The 25,726-nt window shown below is 51.3% G+C and overlaps 2 protein-coding genes across 7 annotated transcripts in view; one reads left to right on the top strand and one right to left on the bottom strand.

Annotated features, from left to right (window-relative positions):
- Positions 1-14,616, top strand: part of FANCI (FA complementation group I) — a gene marked incomplete at both ends in the record, with an annotated part of 25,203 nt that extends 10,587 nt beyond the window's left edge. The window contains 22 exons of the mRNA XM_080626631.1: positions 125-239; positions 895-1,017; positions 2,130-2,198; positions 3,425-3,526; positions 4,327-4,506; positions 4,601-4,722; positions 5,082-5,246; positions 5,758-5,937; positions 7,269-7,432; positions 7,837-7,913; positions 8,371-8,487; positions 9,447-9,498; positions 10,082-10,209; positions 10,343-10,411; positions 10,541-10,628; positions 10,929-11,113; positions 11,749-11,805; positions 11,890-11,949; positions 12,621-12,707; positions 13,040-13,135; positions 13,642-13,767; positions 14,551-14,616. Of these exons, the coding sequence (XP_080482757.1) occupies positions 125-239; positions 895-1,017; positions 2,130-2,198; positions 3,425-3,526; positions 4,327-4,506; positions 4,601-4,722; positions 5,082-5,246; positions 5,758-5,937; positions 7,269-7,432; positions 7,837-7,913; positions 8,371-8,487; positions 9,447-9,498; positions 10,082-10,209; positions 10,343-10,411; positions 10,541-10,628; positions 10,929-11,113; positions 11,749-11,805; positions 11,890-11,949; positions 12,621-12,707; positions 13,040-13,135; positions 13,642-13,767; positions 14,551-14,616 (2,428 nt within the window). The remainder of the gene's footprint in view (positions 1-124; positions 240-894; positions 1,018-2,129; positions 2,199-3,424; positions 3,527-4,326; positions 4,507-4,600; positions 4,723-5,081; positions 5,247-5,757; positions 5,938-7,268; positions 7,433-7,836; positions 7,914-8,370; positions 8,488-9,446; positions 9,499-10,081; positions 10,210-10,342; positions 10,412-10,540; positions 10,629-10,928; positions 11,114-11,748; positions 11,806-11,889; positions 11,950-12,620; positions 12,708-13,039; positions 13,136-13,641; positions 13,768-14,550) is intronic.
- POLG (DNA polymerase gamma, catalytic subunit) lies at positions 14,233-25,726 on the bottom strand. 6 transcript variants are annotated; one of them, XR_013957764.1, is made up of 24 exons: positions 25,043-25,726; positions 24,003-24,626; positions 23,253-23,448; positions 22,676-22,870; positions 22,329-22,475; positions 21,660-21,739; positions 21,056-21,238; positions 20,770-20,939; positions 20,463-20,583; positions 20,168-20,392; positions 19,936-20,056; positions 19,684-19,755; positions 19,458-19,571; positions 19,059-19,219; positions 18,895-18,948; positions 18,680-18,797; positions 18,128-18,263; positions 17,798-18,044; positions 17,591-17,713; positions 17,142-17,313; positions 16,718-16,926; positions 16,400-16,511; positions 15,575-15,735; positions 14,233-15,030 (listed from the first exon to the last, which is right to left on the bottom strand). XR_013957764.1 is itself a non-coding variant. In XM_080626625.1 (23 exons), exons 1-23 carry the CDS (start codon positions 25,435-25,437, stop codon positions 14,969-14,971), a joined length of 4,086 nt encoding a protein of 1,361 aa, XP_080482751.1. In that variant the 5' UTR covers positions 25,438-25,726; the 3' UTR covers positions 14,233-14,968. The 6 variants fall into 6 exon arrangements, 5 of the variants coding, with proteins under 5 accessions (XP_080482751.1, XP_080482752.1, XP_080482754.1 ...); XM_080626625.1 differs by lacking the exon at positions 16,400-16,511; XM_080626626.1 differs by lacking the exon at positions 16,400-16,511 and having other exon boundaries at positions 20,168-20,326.

Genomic DNA, 25,726 nt, shown 5'->3' with positions numbered 1-25,726 from the left:
CCATTGGGCCCAGTCACTCTGTATTTGTGGACTCTTTTTTCGTTGCTGAGTTGGTCTTGTGTTTACCTCTGAGCTTCTTGCTTCAGTTTTTCCTTATGCTTCTCTTTTCTCTCCTGCCTCACAGGCAGCTCGATGCTCGGAAAGCTGCAGTTGCTGGCTTTTTGCTTCTGTTAAGAAACTTTAAGATCCTGGGCAGCCTGGCCTCTTCCCAGTGCAGCCAGGCCTTTGGTGCCACTCAGGTAAGTGCTGTTCTGCAGTCCCTGGGGTGGAGAGATGAAAGAGTCTCATGTCTAATACCATAGAATCATAGAATAGTTAGGGTTGGAAAGGACCTTAAGATCACCCAGTTCCAGCTCTGCCATGGGCAGGAACACCTCACGTTAGACCATGTTGCCCAAGGCTCTGTCCAACCTGGCCTTGAACACTACCAGGGGTGGAGCATTTACCACTTCTCTGGGCACCCTGTGCCAGGGCCTCACTACTCTCAGAGGGAAGAACTTCTTCCTTATATCTAATCTGAACGTCCCCTGTTTGAACCCATTCCCCCTTGTCCTGTCACTACACTCCCTGATGAAGAGTCCCTGTTTGAAACAATTCAAGAGTAGAGTGTTTCCCAAAAATGGAAATAAAACTTCAGTAAGGATTAGTCCTAGAAGGAAGGCTTTGGGAAATGCCACGAGAAGCTGGCCTACGTATGTTGCTTCTCATTCTCTCTTACAGCACCAGTGTTCTAGGGAGCATTCACACAGCTCCATGATGATGATAAAGAGCCTGGCAGCATGCGAAGGCCTGTTTCAGTGATTGTTTAGGGGCCAGGCCCCTTATCACCTTGCTTATGTGTTGTGATGATTTGAGAACTGTAACCACTATAACGTGACTAATATCCTCTCCCAGGTCCAGGCAGATGTTCATGCCTGCTATAATTCTGCTGCTAATGAGGCCTTCTGCCTTGAAATCCTGGGCAGCCTGAGGCGGTGTCTGAGCCAGCAGGCGGATGTTCGGCTCATGTTATATGAGGTAAACGTGGTTCCTTCAATCTCCTTTTAAACAGCCACTGTCTCTTCTGTAGTCTGGTTCTAGTGTAGCCCCAGGTAAGTAATGATCGCATTATTGTGGAAAACAACCTACCATCTTGGTTATGTTCTTCATGGGACACGTGTACCAGGGACTATATTTATTTTTCCAGTCCTTCTGCTTCTTTTTATTTTGGATCACTATAATCCCAAAGACACATTGACATATCGTCCTCATCTCCTGCACTGCTTAAGAGGAAAAATGCATCAACGTCTCTTTCCGTAGTGTGGCCTAGGAAATGGGAAGCATGTTTGATGCCCAGTGAGGAGGAGTGTTGTAACGGGCATCGGATAGACACAGAGTTGCTGTGAGTTAATGACGAGCTCCAAAGAAAACCCTGATTGGAGAATATGGGGCAACTTCCTTAAAGACTGCAGCAGGGATCAGTCTTTTCTCCTTTTCCTTTTGCAAGCTTCTATAGAGGCTTGTCTGTCCTTTACATTTCTTGTGAAAAGTGGCCTAATATAAAGAGCCGTTTGTGGGTGTGTATCTCGGCGCTTGAGGTAAGCATGGGGTACCATCCTGAGAAAAAACCTATTCAGGTCAAAGAGATTTTGTTTCTTTCTTTACTTGGTTGGACTGACCTTTGGTGAGTTGCAAGTTTTGGGTGTGTTCGTCACTTGCTGTAAGACTTGTGCTTGCTTTATCCACCACTGAGTTTTCTCAGTCTGAAGGATTTTTTTGCCTCCTACAGTTTCCCCACTGGCTTGTTTTGCCTTTGAAGCAGGATTTCACAGTTTGAAGTTGGATCTAGTGCTAGTGTTAAATAGCAGTGAAAGTCACTCTGGGCTTGATGCCACCGCTGCTAGGGAGATACAGCTTGTAGGAGGGCCCCTGCGAGGAAATTCAAACTCTTTCTGATTCATACCTTCTTTCTGTGGTGCCTTTGCTTTGCCAGGTATGGGGTTTTACACTGAGCACATTGTTACTTCCTCACGGTTCCTTGCAGTGCCAAATGGTCACTGGTGTCTTGTGACACCAACTTATTGTTGGTTTATATCTGGTCCATTTTCTTTGTCATGTAAAGCCAACTTGTCCTTCCTTCCTGTCTCCAGGGTTTTTATGACGTCCTTCGCAGGAACTCCCAGCTGGCCAGCTCTATAATGGAAACACTCTTGTCCCAGGTAAAGCAGTGCTGTGTGCTGTGGCTGTAGAGACTAAGAATTCTGCACTACAACCACTATAGCAAACAATTCAGGTTAAATATTGGGAAAATAGCTCTCCCTTAGACTGGAAACATGTTTAAGTGTGTGGCACTTCTCTAAGGAGGTGTTCAGATCCCTGCTATGTTGAGAGAGCAGACTGGGGAAACGTCTGGAGACCGGTTCATATCCTCTCACAGGATGGTAGAGAAAGGATCTCTTGGAGTCCTTTCCAACCCTTTGGTTCTGAAGTGCTGTGAGAAATATGAGCCTAGAGAAGTGCAGTTACCCTCCCATACTTCCCCAAGGATGTGTGCTGACAGAGTAATTATTATTGCTGTCCTCCCATCAGGAGAATACCCAAGTCCGTGTAGGATCTGGGAGGATTAACTCATCCCCCAACAGTGTTGCTCATGGCAACAAGACAATCACATTTCCTCAGTCCATTGGACAGGCTGTGCTTTCTTTTGAGACAAGTAATTTTCTTCCCTTTAATCATCCATAGAGTTCATGCTGACTAATTCCAGCTTTCCCATGACAGTAGAGGGTTTGAGAAAGGAACATGAACAGAGACAAGGCAGCTTTTGGGTTGCAGAGGGCACTTAAGGGGAAGTTGGTGTAAATGTATAGAGTTTTATAGCATCTTTGTATATATAACTTTCCCTATTTGGTTCTGATCCTATATCAGTACTTGGAGGATATCTCCTTCCTGTCGTGTGCCAAAGGAAGGGGATATCCTCCAAGTATTGATATAGGATATCAGTACTTGGATATAGACAGGAATTGATGCAAGCATGATCTCTGATGGATTTGTTCTAGTGCCAAGTGTAGCCTCCATAACTGCCTGCACCCTTAGGCCAGGAAGCTGGATGCCATAACAGGGCCAAGCATTCAGTGCAGGTGACAGGCAGCAGGTTAAAGGATGAGTAGCACTGCAGGTGAAGCGCAAGTGGTGTTGCATGTGGAGGCAACACAACAGCAAGTGGTCAGGTAAACTTGTTTTAGGGATGAGAGGTACATAAGCAACTCAAGAGGGCTTTTTAATCACTAATGGATGATGTGGCTCACGTAGATGTATAGTCCCTTTATTACAGTGCCAGTTTTTGCTCTGTGAAATGGAGTGTGAAGATTATCTGCTGTTTCCAAACAACCTGAGAGGCTCAGTTACCAAGTAACTGGTTATTTTTATTTCTTGTTTTCTGTGACAGATAAAGCAATATTACTTGCCCCAGCCAGACCTCCTGCCTCCATTGAAACTTGAAGGATGTATTATGGCTCAAGGAGATCAAATCTTTCTGCAAGAACCACTGGTAAGAGCTACAGGCCACAGCTGCAAGCTCGTCTGTTCCATAGCATTTTAGTTGTGCTGCTACATGAGCTGAATACCTTGTGTTTCTTCAGCGTTTTCTAGCCTGGAGCAATTCTTTTAATGGCAATAGAGCTGGGCATCTCACCCCTGCCTCAGGCTATCTATTAGAGCTCCACTTGCACAGTGGTTTAGGTGACCTGTGTGAAAAATGCTCTAGGAATAGTGTAGCTCTTTTACACTCTCTTGAACTCACCCTAGGCTTTTTGTCTCTCCTTTAACTTAATTCCACATACAATAGTCCTGCAGTGTGTATGTGTAATAGGGGGAAGAATCTGCCCTTTGGTTTTGCTCCTTTGAAATTGTTGGAGATGAGACCTCAACAATTCCTTGGATTTCCAAGGGAACAAATTCAAATTAGTCACTGTGTTTTCCGCTAAGGCAGCTTCTGTGCTGTGCTGCAGTAGCACACCCAGGAAGAGAGCACACACCTCAGCTAGATTGAGAGCCCTTTTGGAGTTCCCTTTCCATCTCCTTCAGCAGATGAGGTGGGTTGAGGGAGCAGTGGGATTTAAGTCTTTGCATCCTGTATAGCCAGGCTCAGGCAGACATTGAAGCTAGGGCAGGGTAGTTGTGTGTAGGATTACGCATCCCCATGTTTCCAGAATAAGGCATGTTCGTGGGACTCACATGAACCCCTGAAGGCATCTTTTTGCCTCCAACTATGATATTCTGGCCTGTATCCCCTCATGGCAGTGACCTCCAGCTAGAAGGCTTAGTGTGATGTGTGGCTGCTTCCTTCAGGCCCATCTGCTCTGCTGTATCCAACACTGTCTTGCCTGGTATAAGAGCACCATGCATCTCTGCCAAAGAGCTGAAGATGACGATGAGGAGGAGGATGTGGGATTTGAGCAAAACTTTGAAGAGATGTTAGAATCTGTCACACGACGAATGATCAAGAGCGAGTTGGAAGACTTTGAACTGGTAAATCAGATTCTCAGCTTGGCTCAGTGGAAGAAGACACTGAGTTCTTGTCAGATTTTGAGAAGATTTTTCACTTGTTTCCTTTACCTCTTAGGATAAATCGGCAGATTTTTCTCTGTCTTCTGGTGTCGGTGTAAAGAATAACATTTATGCCATTCAGGTGATGGGAATTTGTGAGGTCCTGATTGAATACAATTTCAACATAGGGAATTTCAGGTAAAACATCAAATCTTGCCCTCCAGCGCTAGCTGTGCCTGCTCTTCAGAGTACATCCTCATTGCAAGCACAGGGTAATAGTGCCAGCACAGATTTAGCAGGGTGTTTTCTGAGTGTGAGTGGCTCAGACGTTCACAGAACATTGAGGAGTGGCTTGTGTTGTGGGATGTGACATTTTGTAGAGGAGCAGGTTAAGGAGGAATGGATGAGGTATACTCTGTTAGGGAGGTGGGGAGATGCCACATGTTATACTTTTATCATTTAGAAAGTGCCATTGTGTAATTTGGTAACTGAAGCTTCAAATGGGAAACTATAAGACTGGATTTTGTCCTTTAATGCTTTCTACTACGGTTTTGCAGCAAGAACAAGTTTGAGGATGTCCTAGGCCTGTTTATGTGTTACAACAAGCTCTCTGAAATCCTGAAGGAGAAAGCTGGAAAGAACAAATCTAACTTAGGCAACAAAACTCCACGGAGCTTCCTGTCCATGGGTTTTGTATCTACTCTGCTCACAGCTCTGTTCAGGTGAGAAGCAGTCACATCTGGAGTAGCTTTAAGGCCTATTCACACACTGCTTTTGTGTTGTCTGCATGCTGGCTGTCTTGCGCACTGCATACAGGGTACAGACACTGGATTTCTGTACAAAGCATGCATGTAACAGCACTTGTCTGGAGAGCATCGTAGTCCAGGCAGGAACCAGAGCTGGTCTTGACAAAGCAGCTTGCTTGGACCTTGCTTGAGACTTGCAAGACTTCAGAGAGTCTCCGCTCTTCCAGTCCTGGGCTGTTCCCCAGACAACAAACTCCAGTTTGAGCTATATGGAACAGAGCCAGGCATCAATTGAAACCACGTCAGTGTATTTGGAAAGGCTGGTGGAACCCTATCCTCCGAGTATTCACTACAAGCTACCAAAACAAAGGGTCTTTTCCACCCTGAGTCCAGCTATGGTTTTATTTGTTAATACATATTTAGGTTTTGAATCTCTGTGCTTTTTGAGTGCATGCTCAGTTCTCTGACAGTGCTCTTGATTCTTCAGGGACAATGCCCAAAGTCATGAGGAGAGCCTAGCAGTCCTGCGCTCCAGCACGGAGTTCCTGCGCTATGCTGTCAGTGTAGCTCTGCAGAAGGTGCAGCAGCTGGAGGAGACAGGACAAACAGATGGACCAGACGGACAGAATCCTGACAAGATGTTTCAGAACCTCTGCAAAGTCACGCAGTGAGTCGCTGTGGCACGTGGAGACAGCAGCACTGAAAAGCAGCAATGCATTTTGAGGATTTCTGATTCTCAAGTAGGGTTTTGAAAGAAGAATGCAGTCTGTAACTATTTCAAACAGTTATTATTACTGGGTTGAGATCATTGCCTTTCTTTGCTCCTGAGAAATCAAGTGGAGGCAGTACAGTTGCTGTGCCAGAGTGAGTGATACAGCTCTAATAATGGTACTTGGCCTGGAAGAACCAAACACCATCAAACTCTCATTTTCAGCCTCTTTGTGACTTTTGGTTCATCGCTCACTGTCACAGAGGAGGTAGGATTGTTACAGGCTGGATTCTTGAGGCCTCTGGGATGCAATAAAGTTAAAATTCACTTCTAGCTAAAGTATAAAACAGATGTAAGAGAGACACAAGCTTTAGAAAACGTTTCTTTAGGACTTTTGCAAGATGCTTGAAGACAATCCTGCATCTAATCCTTTGGAAAGCCAAGAATGTTAACCATGTAAATGTCTTTTGGGATCTAGGTCATATCTGCATGGGGTCTTTTCAGATCCCAGTCAGCAGAGAGCACAAAATGCAAATTACCCCTGCCATGAATAATGCCTGTTTTGTGTCTTGCCCCAAATAATAGAGGCTATTTTTGTTGCAGTCATTAGGACTACATGTGAGCTACATGTTTTGTGTGATTGGACGTTGAAATAGAATAAGATAATCTGTGCAGGAGACAGAACTAATGAGAAGAAAGGAGAGGGAACAAAAAAGGGAAGAAGTGGGCTTAGGGGAGCAGAAAAAAAGATGTTTGCCTACAAATAGAAAAGTCTCCTTTGGGCCAAACAATTTTGCTTTCTTCAAAGCTTTTCACTTTGCTTTCCCTGCCTTTACCTTTCTGGTGTTATTACTAGAGAGCCTTATAGTGATATCTGACATTTCACAAGACTCAAACTGCCAGGAGAAAAGCTTTTTGTCACTGCCAGATTTGACACCAGTGGTCAGTGTGGGGGTAGTTGGAGACAGAAGGAAAAGCCAGGTGGAAGAAATGAGTGTATAAAGATGGATTTGAAATGGGATTGGAAGGTCCCTTGGCACCTGGAAAGAATTAAATTATTTAGCTGTGCAGGAAGAAAGCTGTAGCTGTTTTGCTGACATTGAAACAAAATCTTCTTAAAAATTGATTTCTTCTCCCTCCACTTTCCTATAGGAAAAAGACATTCCAATTTAGTCATAGTTAAAATACAATCCAAAGAGTAGAATCTGTGATTAGCCCTATTCTAGCTCGTGCACTGTGCAGCCAGCTTTACTGGAGCATGTGATGCTAACTCATCTCCCATTGTGTAGGGTTCTGCTTTGGAGGTACACTTCAATTCCCACTGTTGTTGAAGAGTCAGGGAAGAAGAAGGGCAAAAGCATTTCGCTTCTGTGCTTGGAAGGTTTGCTGCGGATCTTCAACACAGTGCAGCAGCTGTACTCTGCCAGGATCCCCCAGTTTCTACAAGCCCTGGGTAGGCACATGGTACAACTCTGTTCTCGTTTCTGGCCTTTGTGTTCCAGCCCATGTGTAGGTAGGTGGGGACCCTTTATCCATAACTAGAGAGAGAAGGGTCTGCTCCTTGTCTCTCAGTAACAAGGTGGGTTTAGTAGCGTTGATTTTCACACCAGAGGCAAGTTCCAGACATCTCTTTACCTGCTTTTAGAGAGCTCTCAGTCGGCAGAGGATAGCTGGGTTCTGATATAGCACTGGTCTATTTGAAGTTTGCCTTTAACACATTTCTGTGCTCAGCACGGTTCTGCAGTCTGTATTCCTCCCCTAGCTGTGAGCACTTGCAGTCTTTGCCACTTTTGGAAATAAATCCTGTATTCTGCTCTTGGCATTTAGCTTTTTTCTGCACCTTTCTGTCTCTGCCAGATATTACTGATGGTGACGCAGAAGAAACGGATATTAATGTCACAGAGAAAGCTGCCTTCCAGATCCGACAGTTTCAGGTGAGTACCACTGTGCTGTGAGTGTTCCAAAGCACTGGTGATCCTGGCAGAAAACGCTGCTTGCTCTCTGCTGCTTGACCACAGGCTTGAGTGTGTGATAGCAAATGTGACACTGATTCATTCTCAGTTCAAAAGTTTCCCATCCCTAAGGAAGGCTTCTTCAGGGTGCTGTGCAGAGCTGGATTGAAGTGCACATGTATTTAAAGGGTCCTTCAGCGCAGCATAAACGCACCTGAGTATTGTACAGGTCACACTGAGTCATATGCAGGCCTCTGTGTAAAAACTCATAAAACCCAGTACTTGCTCTTTAGAAGAGTCCTCTTTTTACATTCATTCTTTGTCATTCTCCTTGTTGCTGATTCTTTTATCTGCTGCAGCTTCTGGTTATTTGCTTCTTAAAATGGCACTGCAACAAGCATGCAGGCTCAGGGCCTCTGCTTTTCCTTCCCATGATCAGAGATCCCTGGTGAACCAGCTCAGCAGTTCTGAAGATGACTTCAACTCCAAGGAAACACAGTCACTCATCACAGTTCTCTCTACTTTGTCCAAACTCCTGGATCCAACCTCTCAGCAGGTACTTGACAGCCTTCCTGGCGTGGCAGGGATGGATGTCATGGCCATGAGAAGATGATCAGATTGGTCTGACATCTGAGGGCTCTGACATGTGTGCGTGTTCTGCCTTCTCCTGCAGATCACACCATGGCAAAGGGACAGTTTTGTTATGTTGCCAAGCATTTAAGACATTAGGAAGAAATTCTTTACTATGAGGGTGCTGAGGCGCTGGCACAGGGTGCCCAGAGAAGCTGTGGCTGCCCCATCCCTGTCAGCGTTCAAGGCCTGGTTGGACAGGGCTTGGAGCAACCTGCTATAATGGAAAGTGTCCCTGCCCGTGGCAGGGGGTTGGAACTGGATGAGCTTTAAGGTCCCTTCAACCCAAACCAGTCTGGGATCCTATGATTCTCCTGTCACACACCCGCACAGTTAAGAACACTTTGTTTTCCCATCCCACTCCTGCACATTCTGATTTTGTCTTTGGGCTCCTGGAGTCTGAATGACTTGTTTGCTTGAGCAAGGACTGCTAACAGAGCCTGGCTTTGGCACAGCTTCCGTGTGGGAATAGAGGCAAACAAGGCCAGCAGAGCTGTGACGAGTCCAAATTGGCTGGGTGCCTCATGCCTTCCATGCAAGGAGGCATTTTCCAAATATGCCCCAATTTTACAAGATAGGAACTGCACTAAAAGTGTGCCAGAAGTCTGGAGTCATCATTTACCTTAAATTAAATAGAGCTGTTACTCTGTCCAAGGGAACGTATAGCCATTCCCCTGTCCTGGATCTCAGCTTTTCACTTGTTAGCAGGTTAAGTGTCCCTTGTGGAACTTCACAGGGCATGCCTGGGTGCCTTTCTGCTAGGAGGAGTCTCTTCCCATCTTCATTTGCTGTGATTCATTGTTTTGCTTTGTTATTAGTAGTAGTATTAGTTTTGTGCTTTGAATTCTGTTTCAAAGCCATGATCTGTTTTCTCCCTTTCTGCAGTTCCTTCAGTTCCTGACTTGGACAGTCAAAGTTTGCAAAGAAAATGCTCTTGGTAAGTAAGCTTGGGGAAGCATGTTTAGATGTGATGTGTCAGATATTAGACCCTTAGATGTTCTGCTGTTGTCTGTCCTGTTTTTACCTCTTTGTTACAGATACATTCAGGTCTCATTCTGTGGCAGATTGCCATGACACTGTGGTTATTAGCACAAGTATTGAGGAAGAAACTCTATAATCTCTATAAATAGTGTTGCTGAAGAAAGAGAAGCCACTTACTTGAGTTTTCTTTCTTGTTATTTAGCACTTCTGTTGCTCAAATCAACAGACTTATACTCTGAGAAGATACTACTCTTGCCAGAGTTTGTATTGTGCTTCTGGTCATCTTTTTTCCTATGAGCTGAGGGTTCCAGTGTGCCATACTTCCCTTTGCAGTGTTATATGGGATGCCCAATGTTGTAAACTGTGCTTTTCTAACTATGGTGTTTTGATGGGATTTTCACCTCCTGAGTGTTCTTTCTGGGAATGCAGACTGTTAAATTCACTCTGAATCCGAGGCGTTCCCTCGCTGGATGTCTGATGTTCCTAAATAGCTAAGGGAGCTCTGCACCTGGTAATGGGCTGTGTTCCCTTTCCCACAGAGGATATCTCTTGCTGCAAGGGTTTGCTGTCTCTGCTCTTCAGCCTCCATGTTCAGTACAAGAGTCCTGTTGGTCTGCTGCGTGAGCTTGCACAAGACATCCACGCTTGCCTGGGAGACATAGATCAGGTATGATGCAGAAGCAGCCTAACTCCTCATCACTTTCTGCTGTCAGGGCAAAACTGAGTGCATCTCTGGTGCAAACTGTGTGACAGCAACTAAAGCTTTACTCACCAGAATTTGTTTTCTCTCCTCCAACCAGGACATAGAACTGGAGAGTCTTTCCCACTTTGCCGTAGTGAATCCCAAGACTGCAGCCCCTACTGTCTGTGTGAGTGAAAACAGTGTGTATGGATCAACCCGTAATGTCCAGGGCTGCTCTGCTACAAGTGGTTTGTAGATGCCTGTTGTGCCATACTCCTCCAAAAACCTGTTTTGTTATTGGTGTTCCTGTGTTTAGCTGCTGGTTCTGGGTCAGGCGGATAAAGTCCTTGAAGAGGTGGATTGGCTTATCAAGAAACTCACCAGTCTGGGATCAGACACATCAGGTAATACAAGTGTTTCTCTTCTTAATGTTACACCTCTATTAAAAACAGATGAAGATAGAGAGCAAAAAGATGTGGAGATTTTGAGGTAGCATCATCTGAGGGCAGGTTAAACTCTCCCTTGAGCTGGTTCCACATGAACAATGTAAGACAGTGTTGTCACAAAGTCGCTCAAGTGATTACTTTTCCTGTTCCACACTGGCGCTTTGTGCACCAGACACAAAGGTGGTCTTTTGTGCATCCCATCTGCATAACTGGATTCACTAGACACACATTCACGAGGTATTCATCTCTTTCTTCTAGAAGAGTCTTCTCAAGCATCAAACCAAATCCAGGCTCTGGAGAAAGGTGTAATTCTGCAGCTGGGAACTCTGCTGACAGTTTATCATGAGCTGGTACAAACAGCACTGCCTGCAGGGAGCTGTGTGGACACGCTGCTGAGAAGCCTCAGCAAGACATATGCAATTCTCACCTCCCTCATCAAACATGTGAGTGCTGCTGTGCTGACAGTGGGCTGGCTGGGATCTAAAAACTTCTTCCCTTTCTGTTGCAGCAAGCTCAGAGTGACCCCTGGCAGTAGCTATGCTCAGGACTGAGCTGTTGATCTCTTCCAGGAGTTGAATCCCTATTCCATTGGCTTTCATGCCCTCAATTTCATGACCTTTCTGAGCAGCAATAATTGTGTTGGTGGAGGTAAAGGAGAGCTTCTCTCCAGCTGAATTTGGCTGTGCATGGCTTGGAGTGGTTCTTCCCAGTGTACCTTGTAGGTTCCTCTGCAGGCAGCTGTGTGCCACACTGAGGGCACTCGTGGTGTTCTTACAGTGCTCAGCAATTCTGCCGCTGCCTCTCATTCCCATCTAAGGCTCGAAGCATTGGACGCGAGCGAACTGGGCCACAAGAACAGGCCAATGGAGCTGGTTTGAGACAAGGTGGTGAATGCCATAGAGCTCTGGAATGCAGACGTGGCATTTGGGTTATAGCAGCCATTGGGGAGGATAGTTCTTGCAAATCCTGCCTTCCCCACTGTGCCATTGGGTGAGCTTCTTTGAGCCCTGCCTGGAAATACAGGCTGCAGGATGGGAACAGCATCCCTAGAAGAAACTCTCTCATGTTTTTCTTGCAGTATATCCAAGCTTGCCGGAACACCTCGAATACGATTCCAGGAAGGCTGGAAAAGCTGGTGAGTGTGAGCCAATTGCTGGAGGAAATGGCTCATTGCCTTGAGTTAGGAGTAACACCAACCTCTCTGCTTCCTTCTTTGCAGGTGAAGCTCTCAGGTTCCCATTTGACCCCACAATGTTACTCATTCATTACTTATGTACAGGTAAGGCCTAATTAACAAGCAAAACCACAGTCAGTCTGATGCTGAGTGGTGTATCAGCTGCACTGCATGGGCACCTTTGGGGATTATTAATCTTCTTGACATGACTTGAGTTTCTTATAGTTCAAGCTTTACTGTGTCAAATAATAGTATAAGGCATTTCAGCACCATTGGGACTGAGAGTGCTGATTTCTGCTTGAGCAGGGAAGGAAGAGTGTTTGAAGAGCTGAGGTTTAGTTTGGTGGGAGTTTTTTTGATGAGATTAATACTGCTTTTAACCACAATGGCAAATAAAGGTCAAGAACACTGCAGTCATCACAGTGTAAAGTGATGTGGGTGCCAAAGACTGCAGTGCTGAAGACTGGATTTAGCTGCTTGAAGAGGAATTGGGTATGTGAGTGAGGAGCACAGGAACTGCACAACAGGCGTGTTGGGGAAGCTGTATCTTCTCACACACATTTCTGAATGTATAGGTCACGAAATCAGCTTTTCTTTCCTTCTTTTGAGATTCCATTTTGAGATTCCTAATTACATCTTTCTTGTATCACCACCTTTCTCTCATCAAGCTGGTAATGCTGTTAGCTAGTCAGAGCAAAGACTTCTCTGGCCTTACTTAGCTGGCCTTTCTTCCCTGCTTACCTTCTAATACCACATCTTTTGGTATCCTCCCTCAGAACATCCACAGTGAGAGTTTAAGCTTTGCAGAAGAAAAGAAAAAGAAGAAGAAAGAGGCTGAATCTGCTGCAATCTCCACAGTCATGGTAAGATGGACTTACTCTCCATTAGCACATGGGCTGCAGTTAAACTTGGCATCATACCTCAAGGTGTGTGTCACTTGATGTGGCTTCTTATAGATCACCAATGACAAATCGTCATTTGGTCCTTTAAGTAAAAATCAAATTGAATCTGCCTTAACTTCAGAGAGAAGTCTAAGAGAACCCAAGCAAACGTTATAAAAACCAACCACACAATAACAACAACAAACCCACCTTCACTAAATACAGCCTAAAAGCTCATAGACATGAAACAAAGGTCAACCCTGTCATGTTCATTGTTCTCAATCTGATCTATCCCACTTCGTTCTGCATTTCAGGCTAAGGTGCTTCGGGAGACCAAGCCCATCCCAAACCTGATTTTTGCAATAGAGCAATACGAGAAGTTCCTTATCCATCTCTCCAAGAAATCAAAGGTAAGGTAAAACAGAGCTCTTCTGTGACCAGAACTCAGTGGGATCAGTGGCAGGATAGAGGTTATGGCTGAGCCGCCTTTTAAAGTCTCTATTAGTGCTCAAGGATCTCACACTTCTTGCAGCCCTTGCCCAAGCTCCTGGCCCACTGAATTGCTACCACACTGGTACCAGCAGGTGTCAATGGCAATAGTGCCTGTGACCTGACCTCAGATGGTTTCTGGTTGAGCAGAAACTTCCCCAGCCTGTCTATAAGCAGGAGAGAAATGTACCACGATGAGGTACGACATAAGAGTAACTGGTAATCACTTGGCTTTTAGGAAAACAAATGGGCCACTGTATCACATGGGGGCAGGTGGGTTTTCACCTACCTTTTGCTTCAACCCTGTGTTATTGCTGTGATGGACGCAGTCCCAGTGCTGCGCAAAGGACTAGGCAGGGTGGAAAACTAAACAAAGATGCTGCTGGCATAATGTCCTCTCTCCCTGGTTTCACCTTGGTTTCTGCAGGTGAACTTGATGCAATATATGAAGCTAAGCACCTCCAGGGACTTCCGCATCAATGCATCCATGCTAAACAGCACGCTGCAGGAGCACAGCACAGAGGATGCTGAAAACGAGCCCAACAACGACCAGGTCAGAACTCATTTAGCTGCTTTTACCAACAGCTTTACCCCTCTTCTGAGGCCAACTGTCTGCAGGTACATGTGAAATCAGGAAATCTGTATCAGCTTAGTATCAGCAAGAGCTAACCCAGGGAAGACAAAGGAGTGAACAGTCTGGCTATGATCCCCAACACTCCAGCCCCCTGCCTTGAGTGACCTTTATTTCCATGCACCAGTTGTCTGTATCTCTGGGCTTAGGGAAGTGAGACTGTCCTCAGCAAGCAGAGAGGTGTCAGTGTTACCTCTGAAGACCTCCTGCCTGCCCAGGATCAAATGTGCGTGCATGATGCAAAGTGGTTTTGCATCCAGGTTGACTTCTGTAGATAAGCAGCTGGCAGGACAAACACTGCAAAGCATCATAATCCTCAGACCCATCTCTACTAGATAGTTTTGGTGAAGGTAACACAACCTGTGCTGGATAAAAGCAAATAAGCAATTTACTTAACTGATTGTCCAGGTTTTTATTGGTGGTTTTGTCTGTACTTTCCTGAGTGTTTCAACAAACCAAAACACAGCACAAGCAGTCCCTGTCCTGTGCCACTGATAACTGGTCTAAGTTCCAGTATGAATTGAGAAAAGTCCACAGGGAAAGTCTCAGTGGGTGAGAGGAGTCCCATATTCAGGCCATATTGTTAGGAGGAAGAAGAGCTAAATCCCGTTCTGCACATCCAGTTTCTTGCTTTAGGTAAACTTTCCCTAATCTATCACACACAAACAATCACAGTCTGTACTTCTTTCTCCCTCCCCTCTCCAGAGCAGCACAGCAGAGCAGACAGATGAGAACCAGGAACCCAAAAAGAAGAGACAGCGAAGAAAATGAAGCTTGGGGTTGCTGCTGCTGCCTCCTTCCACAGCGCCTGGTCTGGTCTTGGAGAACTGCTTGCATGGAGAGGATGAGTTATTGTTTCTCTTGCCAAATACTTAACCACTTCTTCCTTCACAGCTGTGCAAGCATGACTGGCCCCTGTCTCAGGTTTTATAGCTGGCTGCCGCTCTTAGAAGCACCTCTACTCTTTCAGTGTGCTGCTATCACCATCCTACCCAGGAGCATCCCTTCTTACAGCAAAAAAGAAACAAGGTGACCAGGATCAGTTCCTGCCAAACATCTCCTGAAGGCCAGCCGGGCTCTGGCACGCAGGCTGGACACTTGTCATTGTAGCTCTCTGGCGTCATCACTTCTTCTCCAGCGAACCTTTGGTTATTTCAATTAGCTGATAGATATCCAGAGCTTCTCCTGGAAGACAACGGGACAGTCAGTTCCCTGCATGCTGCAGTACACTCAGAGCCTGTGTAACATGACAGCGACCGTCACGATGTACTTTAGTTCAGTGCGTGTAGCACAAAAAGCTCTCAATTTATTCCAACTTGTTTTGGGTGGTGGTGTGAAAGCAGGAACCAGCACCAGTAGGAAGCTGGAATCATGAACAGTTCTGCTTTAGAGTGGAAACTGCTGCTGTCACCTCTCCAGGAAGCAGAGAGGAGACAGCGTCCTCAGGCAACGTGGGTTTTGCTGTTAGGTTGTTGTTGCCCCTTACGTGATGCACTTGTTTAATTTGCCTTGTTCTTGGTGAGAACAGAAGTGCCCTTTTTTTGCCCACATAACATGAATCCTGTTACCAAAAGCACCCTTTGCCTGTAAGGCTCCTAATAAAGTTTACCTAAGGTGGAGTGTCTGACGTGTCCAATGACAGAATGACTGCTTATGCCAAGTGCTCCCAGCTGAGGAGGGCTGTGCAGAGGGGATTACAGAGCGGTTGGCTCACACAAACACGACTCACCTTGCGGGATGCCATACTTCTTCTCCATCCCGGTTGGATTTGATGGCGTTGTGCAGCTCATGGTCACCTCCTTCCTTAAGCATTGGTCAATATCCACTGTGCTGAAGAAAGCTACTGACTGTGGCAGGTCCTGGAGACCCAGTTTGTAGGCAAACATGCACCTGCAAGAACAAGAGACCCAACACATCAACTCCGACCTGGCTCTGAGCAGCCACAGCTTCACTGGGCAGCTTACTGTGCACCCACACCACTCAGGAGCTGCAAAACAAGGTGCTTTCAAGCACTGGGTAGCAGGAGGGTCAAGTAGTGCTAAAGTGGATGTGGGAGGAACAGAGTCACTGCACTTTGAGCCTCCTCATAGAGCAGGAAGAGCCCAGCCCTTCGCTGCTGGCTAATCCTCCAGGCAGAGCACAGGCTGGATTTTCCCAGCAGGCAGCCCTGTGCTTGCAGGAGCCGGCACAAAGGCAGGAGTCTGGGGGTGTCTGCCCCGCTGTGCCTGCTGCACTGGCACAGGAAGGCTGTTTGCTCTATCCCTGCCTCACACAGGAGAAAACAGCCAGGCTTTGGCCAGCTCCCATATAACCAAACACCCCACAGCGCCGGGAAGGGGATTTGGCTGTGCCAGAGGTGACTGAAGAGAGCCCTTTGAGGTCAAGAGCTTATCTTTGCATGGGGCAGGGAAGCAGCAGGAACACTCCATGCTGTAGAAGAGGTATCAGCGTTGGTGCTCACAGCAGAGAGAAGCTGTTGCTTGAAGGCCACAAGGAGAGAAGGGATGGGAGTTCAGTCAAGGCCAAGGGCTGCTGCCACACAACAGCCACAGACCTGATGGGAGCAGGAGGTGATGTGCTCGCATCCCAGCAGAGCAGAATGATAGACCTCATTCATTGCAGGAGCCAAAAGCTGATGCTGTCCCCCTCCTGCCAGCACATTATCCCTGGAAAAGGAAGCTGAGTTCCATCGATAGCCACCCACATCACATATGAAGAAATTACAACCTGCAGCGCTGCCAACGTCCCTTAAGCAGAAGCAAGCTGCTTTGCACCAGCCTGCTGCAGACACAGCATCTGCTGCAGACACAGCCTCTGCTGCCACCCCAGGCCCTGTCCCACCCCGGTGCTCATCCCCAGGGTCACATCTCACCTCGTGAGGAGGTTGGTGATCTGCAGGGCCAAGGCTGCCCGGTACCGATCCTGCTGCTGCACCAGGTAGCGCACCTCGTCGTGGATGCTGATGCAGAAGCGCCCATTGATGTCGAACTCCTCGAAGAGCCACTTCATGGCGACCAGCATGAGGTGCAGGTAGTCAACAGCCGAGCTCTGCACCACCCAGTTCACTCTGCTGGTCAGAAACTGGTGAAAGGAAACACAGATGGATACTAAGACAGCACTGGGGTCCAGATAAAGGAGATCTCCTGTGAGAAGTCTGTTAAACTCTGGGTTGTTGGCTGGCATGCAGACAAAAGGGGCAATGGGTTTCCTGAATGGCTCTGAGAGCCTTCTGGGTCTCCAGCCTCTAAGAAGGGCTGAGCATAGGGTCACTCAGCAGCACAGAGCTGCATCCTTACCTCCCCCTTGGCCACGGCGGGCTCCAGGGCCCTGCTGATGTGACAGCCCAGCACCGGGGTCTGTGGGGAAGGGGATAAGGCGATGCTCTCCAGCTTGTTGAACATCTCTGACTCCGTGCCTCCAGCCCACACTCGCTGTTCCACCACGTTCCACTTCTTCTTCCTCCGGGACCTGGCAGGGCAGAGGGCAGCGGTGCTGGGAGCATGGCAGGAGGCTGCAGGCCCTGTTTGACCTCAAACACTGCCCCCAGTTTGGAGCAGCTGGATGAGCCCCTGCAGCCTCCTGCTGCTCACTGGAGAGACCGAGAGCACCAGATCAAACCTGCTCTGCCCTGGGGGAGCAGGAAGAGAGGATTAGGACTATCCAGCCCCATTTCCCTATGGGGCTGCAGCTCCCTATGCCTCACACCCCAATGCCACCAGAGCCACGCATGATCCAAACATCTCACCCCTTTGTGGCTTCTTTCTGGATGCGCTGGACATCCTCTGCCGACACCGATCCATCCTCTGCCCTGTCCACAGCCAGCTCCAGCTTATTCACCAGCCACTCCCCATCCTCAGAGAGGTGAAACCTGGAAGGGACGAGCGCTCTATGGTATCCTATGGGAACACCACCACCATCCCCATCCCTGCTCACCCCCGGGGGCAGCACCCACCTCCGGACACCCTTGGTGACCGCATACATCTGCTGAGCCTTCTCCCGCGCCTGCTGCTGCGTGAGCCGATGGTTGAACTGCATCAGCAGCCGCTCGGCGAAGGGCTGCCCGGCCCCATAGATGCGCCCGTAGTTGAAGACCTTGGCGTGCTCCCGGCTGATGCCCACCGTGGCGGCGGTTTTGCTGTGCAGGTCCGTGCCGTTGCTCTTCTTCCCCTGCAGAGTCATCCACCCGAAGGCCGTGCAGCCTGTGGGGAGCGGAGCAGGGGTTGGGCACCGAAAGGGGCCAGGCTTGGGGGTCACCCCACAGCCACCACCAGCCCGGTCTCACCGTGCATGCCCGCGAAGTGCGCCTCGCCCAGCACAGCAGCGATCCACAGCTCCTGCGAATCCACGTCTGCACCCACCAGGGAGTAGCCGGGAGGTACCTGGACCATGGCTTTGAGCTCGCTGCCCACCCGGTCAGCCTGTGGGACACAGCACCTGGCTCAGCACAACCCCTGCATGGCTCTGCCCTTCTCAGCAGCACAACAGCAAAGCCCCTTCTGCCTGATCAGCATTCCCCATGCGCCTGAATTGTGCTCCCAAAGTCAAAGCCAGGTTTAACACACGTATGAGGGGCATCACCCACTTGGTTACTCTCCCGAGCTTGTGGAAGAAGAGGTTGGGGAAAGACAGAAACCAGTGCTTTGGTGTTTTCTTCTTCTTTTACCAAGCAGTGAAGCTCTGAAGCCTCCACTGACTCCTTCCCCTCTCCCAAAGCCAGAGCGCATCGGCAAGAGAAGGGCCCCAGCACCTCAAACCCCAGCATCCAGCCCCAGCTCATTTCCCACCATTCCAACACACAGATCCCCACATCACCCCACAAGGGCCCGAGCTGTACCCGCGCGTTGCTGGCCGTCAGCCACGTGGGCTCCACTGCCCGGCGGGTGATGGTCCCTGCGGTCACCACCTGCGGCAGGATGGCTCCGTAATCATCCTCTTCATTATAGTCAGGATGCCTGGCACAGAGGTGAGGGTGAGCATCACCCTGCAACAGCCCTCCCAGAGCAGGGCAGAGGGGACCATGGTCCCAGCCAGGGCTGTTCCTCCCCATACCTGGTCACCACGCGAGGCAGATCCCCCTTCTTCAGCCACACCACCATCTGTGAACTTGGGGGGACACATGGCAGGTGAGATGCTGAGCCCCACACCACCTCCCCTGGCCACAGCGCAGCCTCCATCCACAGGGATGCTGTGATCTGGATGGAGGCAGTTCTCACCTGATCCGCTTGTGAGCGTTCCTCCAGAACGAGATCATTTTGTTGATCTCCAGGGCCCTGGTCCCGTGCACGCGGCCCACAGCAGCCCGCAGGGTGCCGTCCTCCATCTGCAGCAGGAAATCCTTGGCAAAAGGGCTGCCCACGTTGTTCTCATTCCCGTCCTTTAGCAGCAAAAGAGGAGCCGGGGCTCAGGATGCCACCAGTCCTTAACAACAAGGGTCTGTACATCCCCCTGCCCCAGCTACAGAGATGCATTTCCACCACCCAAGCCCCATGGGACAAGACCCCAGGGGTCCCAGGAGTCCTGCAGTGACAGGCAAGGGGACACGGCTGTGCCGCAGGACCAGGGGAGGTGGGGTGCAGGGTGGCTGGGAATAGCCCCAGGAGCACCCAACTTGCCTTGTGAGGCAGCTTGAAGAACCAGCACCCGGGGATGTTGACGTCATTGTAGGGACCATTGCCGTGGTGGTACGAGGGCTGGCTCCTTGGCTGCGCTGGCTCAGGCACCTCCTCCTGCAACCAGCGATGCGAGGTGTGCTGGGAACACTCCCAGGCATGGCAGGAGGGGGAAACAGAGGAAAGAGGGACCAATCCATCACTGCATCCCACAGGAAACCCCCTTTACCTGCTCCAGGCTCTGGTCTGCTCCACCCGTTTTCTCCTCCATGTCCACCTCCAGCTGGCTCAGCTCCTCTGCCTGCAGCAGACAGACCATGGAGAAGCCAAGTCAAACACCAGCACTCTGGTGATTTAACACGTATTAAAGGAAATCTACTTCCAGCCCCTGGAGCCTCACACGAGGCTGGTTTTCACATGCACGCACAGCAAGAAGGACAGCCCCACATCTCCCTCCCATTCCCTCCATCCCTTCCTTCACCTTCTGCCATATCGTGCTGTCATCCATCACCAGCAGCTCATCCTCCATAGCAGCCTCCAGCCCCTGGGGCTGTTCCTTGCCCTTCTCCAGGCAGTGCTGCCTGTACAGGCTCTCAATCACCCTGGCACGGGAGAGGGCAGAGTTTGCACACATAGAGGTCCCAAAGCCCCAGGGCAGCACCCAGGCAGCTCCCAAACCCCTCCATGGGGCAGCCCCACTACATCCCCCTTACCTGTGTGGGCAGGAAGGACCCTCTCCTTCCGAGGGGGCTGCTGGCAGGTTGTCCCGCCGCCCTGGCACCAGGTAGCCCCATCCATGCTTGTCCGAGTAATAGAGGGGGAACCCATCCCACACCAGGCGCATCAGCTTCGGGGTCACCCTCATCTGCAGGCTGATGAAGCTGGGTCCCGGCACCCACCCCGGCTCCCCCAGGCGCGGGCACAGCTTGCGGTACCAGCTGGGGAGCAGCGGGGATTGGTCAGAGCGCGCAGGGCAAGCCCTTGGGATACCCATGGCCCCCAACTCACCCCGGGTGTCCCGGCAGGTGCTGCAGCCTCTTGGGTTGCAGTGTGACCGTCTCCTTCAGGCGCTGCAGGCAGACCTGGCTCGCAGCCTTCAGCTCCTCATCCTCGTCAGGGGGACCAGGGTCTGGCAGGGCAAGGAGGAAGAGCTGGCAAAAGTCCGCTGTGCCACCCTGCTATGTGGCCCAGCACGGGGATGCAGGCGTGCGATGCTTCACATACCAGCACCGGCAAACCATGTCCCTTCATCTGGGCACCGATGGCAAGGTGGCCCTTGAGCGTCCCTGGAGCATCCCTCATCCCCTGTGCTCACCCTCCTGCCACTCCTGCATGGACCCCTCTGCACCCGTCACTGCCAGGGAGGTTTTGCTGTTGCCCTCCTGATCCTGATCCTTCTTCTTCTTCTTCTTCACCGGATTCTTCTTCTGCTTAAACTCCTGTGTGTCCCACTCAAGATCCCAGAGCCACGGGTCATCCTTGTACCTGCCGACACACCATTGTCACAGCGCAGCTCTGTTCCCATCCCCAGCGCCCACCCATATCCCCCCATGGTCTCCATCCTGTGAGCAGCAGGACCTGCACCCCCAGCCCATGGGTACCTGTCCTCATGCAGCAGCTGGCAGGCATCATTGGCCAGGTTCATCAAGGACTTCTTCATCTCCTTCTGCAGCTCCTCATAGATGCCCTGAGCATCATCCAGGTACCTCTTCCAGTTCCCATTGACCGGCAGGTAGGACACCCCCATCTCCAGCATCCCTGCAAATGTCACAGGGTGGGGGCACCTACAGCCCAAAGCAGCAAGGAATTAGATGTCTGCTGGAGGGGATTTGCCCTATGACAGACATGAACATGTCTTCACCCCACACAACCCTCGATGCTCTTCTCTTAAACCCATAAATTCCTGTATCTCCTGCCTGCCCTGCACATCAGCTGCTGCCCTAACACCCACCCTGTGCAATAACCCCAAAGCTGTATCACTCCGACGCGTCTCATTAAATCTGCTCACCTCCTCCAGCCACTCTGTGCTGCTTTTTACTCCTCCTCACCTACAGCACAGGGATCTGGAGTCCCTCCTGAAAAGGGGTTCAGGGCCTCCCCAGTCTCCTGCCACCATTCCAACGATCAGAGGAACCGTATCCCAACCCCAGAGGGATCCCCCTGCAGCCCCTTGGCCACCACCAGCCAGAGCTGGGTGGCTCTCACCTCTCCATGAAGAGCGGGAGCTGCTCCTGGAACACCTCATGGGTGGCCTGGACATCACGGGCACAGTAGGACATCAGGTCCTGCGGGCACAGGCAGCTGAGGGCAGGGAAAGCAGCCACCCCTGTGCCAGCGCAGGGCAAAGCGCTGTGGGATGGTCACAGCTCCACGCACACAAAGGGCAACAAAATGGGAATGACCCCATCAGCTCCTCCCACCCCACTCCCATCTCCGGCTCCCGCTGCCCACAAGGATGTTGGGATGGAGCACATCCTGTATGAAAACAGGCTGAGAAAGTTGGGGCTGTTCAGCCTGGAGAAGAGAAGGCTGCGTGGAGACCTCATAGCAGCTTCCCGTGGCTGAAGGGGGTGAAAAGGACACCGGAGAGGGACTCTTCATCAGGGACAAGGTGGGAATGACTTCAAACTTAAACAGGGGAAGTTCAGGTTGGATATAAGGAAGAAGTTCTTTACTGTGAAGGTGCTGAGGCGCTGGCACAGGTTGCCCAGAGAAGTGGTAACTGCTCCATCCCTGGCAGTGTTCAAGGCCAGGCTGGACAGAGCCTCGGGCAACATGGTCTAACGTGAGGTGTCCCTGCCCATGGCATTAGAACTGCATGATCTTAAGGTCCTTTCCAACCCAACCCATTCTGTGACTCTAAGGTCGCCCCACCTGGAAGTGATTCCTGATGTCAGCCATGGTCCCTTTCACAAAGAGCTCCCGCGCCTCCTTCTCCAGCGGCTCCCCGCCGACATAGAGAGCGTGCACATCTGCCAGGTTGTTGATGCTGCTGACGTGCACCCAGTCCCACGAAGTTATCTGTGCACACAGTGCAGGACAAGGACCACACGAGATCAGGCAAAGGATGCTGCTGCTGCTGCCCCATTTTAAACCAAGACCTCCTCATCCGGAACACCCTGGGAGAGCTTTACCCATCAGAGCTGCTCCAACAGCTCCCTCTTTGCCAGTACAGAAGCAACTGGTCCCATTACACGATCAAGCAGCCCCCTGCCACTCACCGCCATTGGCTCAGCTCCCTTACTGACAGCTGGCCCCTCCATTTTGCTGCGTGTTTTCTTGATGTGCTGCTTGACCTGCTGCAGTCCCTTCCTCTTGCCATGCTTGGCAGCCATCCAGAGGCTGCGCTGGAAGCCCGTCAGGCCCGAGATGGCCATGTGCATGCTCATGGTGTCCAGGAAGCGCACCCGGGAGCCCTGGGAATGCACCAGGGAGGGAAGAAAGATGGTTTGGGAGATGCTGGAAGAGAAACGTGCTGCCAAGCGTCCTGCAGCTGCCAGCAAGCACCGCTCTCTTCCTGCAAGACCCTGCTTTCATCAAGGCAAAGCTCTTTCGAGTGCCAAGAGCACCCCCAGTGCAGGCTGTCAACTGCAGAAAGGCTGCTGCCACATCCCCATCTGCACGCCTGCAGCCTCCAGCAACCTTATGGGGTGCAAGAACATCTCCCTATGAAGGGACCCCACTTCAGGCTGTTCTGCAGGACAAGGGAAGCAGAACCCTGGGGAATCTGTGCAGAACAAAACAACCCCAAAGAGCCAATGCAAAGGGTAACAAACTGCAGCTGAACATGAGGGTTACCTGGATGAGGTACTGCTCCTTGATGAATGCTCGGTCAAAGGCCACGTTGTGCCCCACCACCACTCTCTCCGGCCAGTCCTGCCTGCCAGCACAGCCAGCGCCTGCCGGGCTCTCCAGGGGAATGAGGTCGGCCAGGGTGAGGTGGCTGGACCAGGAGTAGCGCTGCTCCAGCAGCCGCCGGCTGCACCACGAGTACCTGTGGGGGACACATTGCATCCCACAGCCATAAGAAATAAAGCAGGAGCTCCCTGGACCAAAAGCACCCACTGAGAGCAGGATCCCACCCAGAGCAAGGAGGTGATCGACCCATGGACACACATCACACACCCCAGAGCCACACTCTGAGGCTTCACTATTATTCCCACAAGCCAGCAGTGGTTTGCAGGAACCATAGAATAGTTAGGATTGGAAAAGACCTTAAGATCATCCGGTTCCAACCCCCTTACCACAGGCAGGGACACTTTACACTAGACTCTGCGCAAGCTGTCCTTGAACACCGCCAGGGATGGAGCATTCACAACATCCTTGGGCAACCCGTTCCAGTGCCTCACCACCCTTACAGTAAAGAATTTCTTCCTTATATCCAATGTAAACTTCCCCTGTTTAAGTTTGAACCCATTACCTCTTGTCCTATCGCTTATAGGCCCTGGTGAAAGACCCCTCCCCAGCATCCTTGTAGCCCCCTTCAGATACTGGAAGGCTGCTCTGAGGTCTCCCCAAAGCCAGCATCACTGCTGCCCTGCATCTCACCATGCATGCGGTGAGACCGCCACAGCCAGCGTCGGGCAGTGTCCATCAGCCACGCACACCTCCACGTCCAACACCACCGCGCGCTCCTCGGGGAAGTCAACAGCTTCCACCCGCCCACCGGGGCCGTAGCGGGTCCAGCCGAGCTGCCATGCCCATTGCTCGGGCACAGGGGGCAGCTCGCACCGCAGCAGCGCGTTGGCCGCCTCCAGATAGGGCAAGCTCTGCTTTTGCGCCAGGAGGCGGAAGTGCTCGTCGATGTTGTTCCCGTACATGCGGGGCAGCCGCAGGTCCACGTCGGGCAGCGTGGAGGTCTCCTTGCCCCACAGGTCGTGGCGCTGCAGGTGCTCCACGCTCCTCTGGATGTCCGTGGATGAGTGGTGCACCTGGGCCCCGCGGAAGATCTGCTCGTGGAGGGTCCTGGACAGCATCTGGATGTTGAGGGGGTTCATGCGCCGCTGGTCCTTGCCCGGCTTCTGGCTCGGGGCCTCCTCCGGCAGCGGGCGGCGGGCAGAGGAGCTGGAGGCGCATCGCCGGGGCTTGGCGGCACAGCCCCGCACTGAGCGCCTCCACAGCAGGCGCCTCATCCTGCCCGGCCCTGGGGATGTGCCCCAGCACGGGCCGGAGCTGCAGGGAGAGCAACAGCGAAGGGTGAGCGCTGTGATGCTGGGGGGATGTCCTTCACACACACACACACCCCCCAAGGCATTCACATCGTGCAACAAGTCCCTGCATGCACACCCCTTACATAGCCGAGCACCCCCTTACACAGCCGTACCCCTCCTTACACAGCCAAGCACCCCTGTACTCAGCCGAGCACCCCTTTATACAGCCGAGCACCCCCATACTCACCCATGTGTCCCTTTACACACCTGTGCACACCCATTCCTCAGCCATGCACACCCCTTACACAGCCATAACCCCCCTTGCACAGCCGAGCACACCCATACTCGGCCATACACACCCCTTATGCAGCCGAGCACCCCCTTTACACAGCCATACCCCCCACACACAACCACGCACCCCACTCCGCACGCTCGTACCCCCTCCCGCCGCACTCTGTCCGCCACCGGGCCAGGGGGCGGATCCAAACCGCGGCGCCCGTGGGAGCTTCCGGCCGCGCTGACGTCCCGTCCCGTCCCGTCGTCCCCCCCCACTGGGCCTCGGTCATGGTACAGTCCGCCTTGCGTCGACTGAGTATGGCGAGGGGAAAAACTGACGCAGGGGCGGCCGCGTGGCCTAATGGATAAGGCGTCTGACTTCGGATCAGAAGATTGCAGGTTCGAGTCCTGCCGCGGTCGAACAAGAAGCGCAGTAAAGAGGCTGCCTGTTTTGCTCCGCCCTCCCGTGCTGTGGCCTCGGGGCGGGAGCCGACAGCGGAGCGGGGCAGCTGCTTCCCGCTACCGGGGTCACCGCACGCAGCCGTCGTGTTTTGCATCGTGTTTAACTGGAGAGGAGAAAACGCGGAGTGCGGCTGCGTGCGTGGAGCTGCAGGCCGACCGCGGTTGTGATACGAGTGGGGCGGTCACAGCCACAGCCGTGGGGATGGGCAGTGCGGGGTCCGGTCTGCGGCACACTTCAAGCTCCGAGGCCTTCACGGGTCGGTGCGAGCGGTGGGGTGCAGGGTCCCCTCGCCCGGGGTGCATGGAGACAGCAGCGGCCGTGACGCACTGGTGGGGACCACTCGGTGCGTGGCTGGAGAGTGAAAGGTGGCCGCAGGGTGCGGG

The sequence above is a fragment of the Psittacula echo genome (genome assembly GCF_963264785.1).
Source record: "Psittacula echo genome assembly, chromosome: 10".
Lineage (NCBI taxonomy): Eukaryota > Metazoa > Chordata > Aves > Psittaciformes > Psittacidae > Psittacula > Psittacula echo.
Note: the sequence above shows the minus strand (reverse complement) of the source record. Positions and strands in the feature narration are given on the sequence as shown.

What these genes read in the sequence shown, in the direction of transcription:
- POLG (XM_080626625.1), bottom strand. Translation starts at nt 25,437, where the DNA reads ATGCAAAACACGACGGCTGCGTGCGGTGACCCCGGTAGCGGGAAGCAG. An exon ending in ACAGAGTGCGGCGGGAGGGG is followed by an intron (nt 24,627 to 25,042) that starts GTACGAGCGTGC and finishes CTCTCCCTGCAG; the next exon opens with CTCCGGCCCGTGCTGGGGCA. An exon ending in AACGCTCACAAGCGGATCAG is followed by an intron (nt 18,949 to 19,058) that starts GTGAGAACTGCC and finishes TGTCCCCCCAAG; the next exon opens with TTCACAGATGGTGGTGTGGC.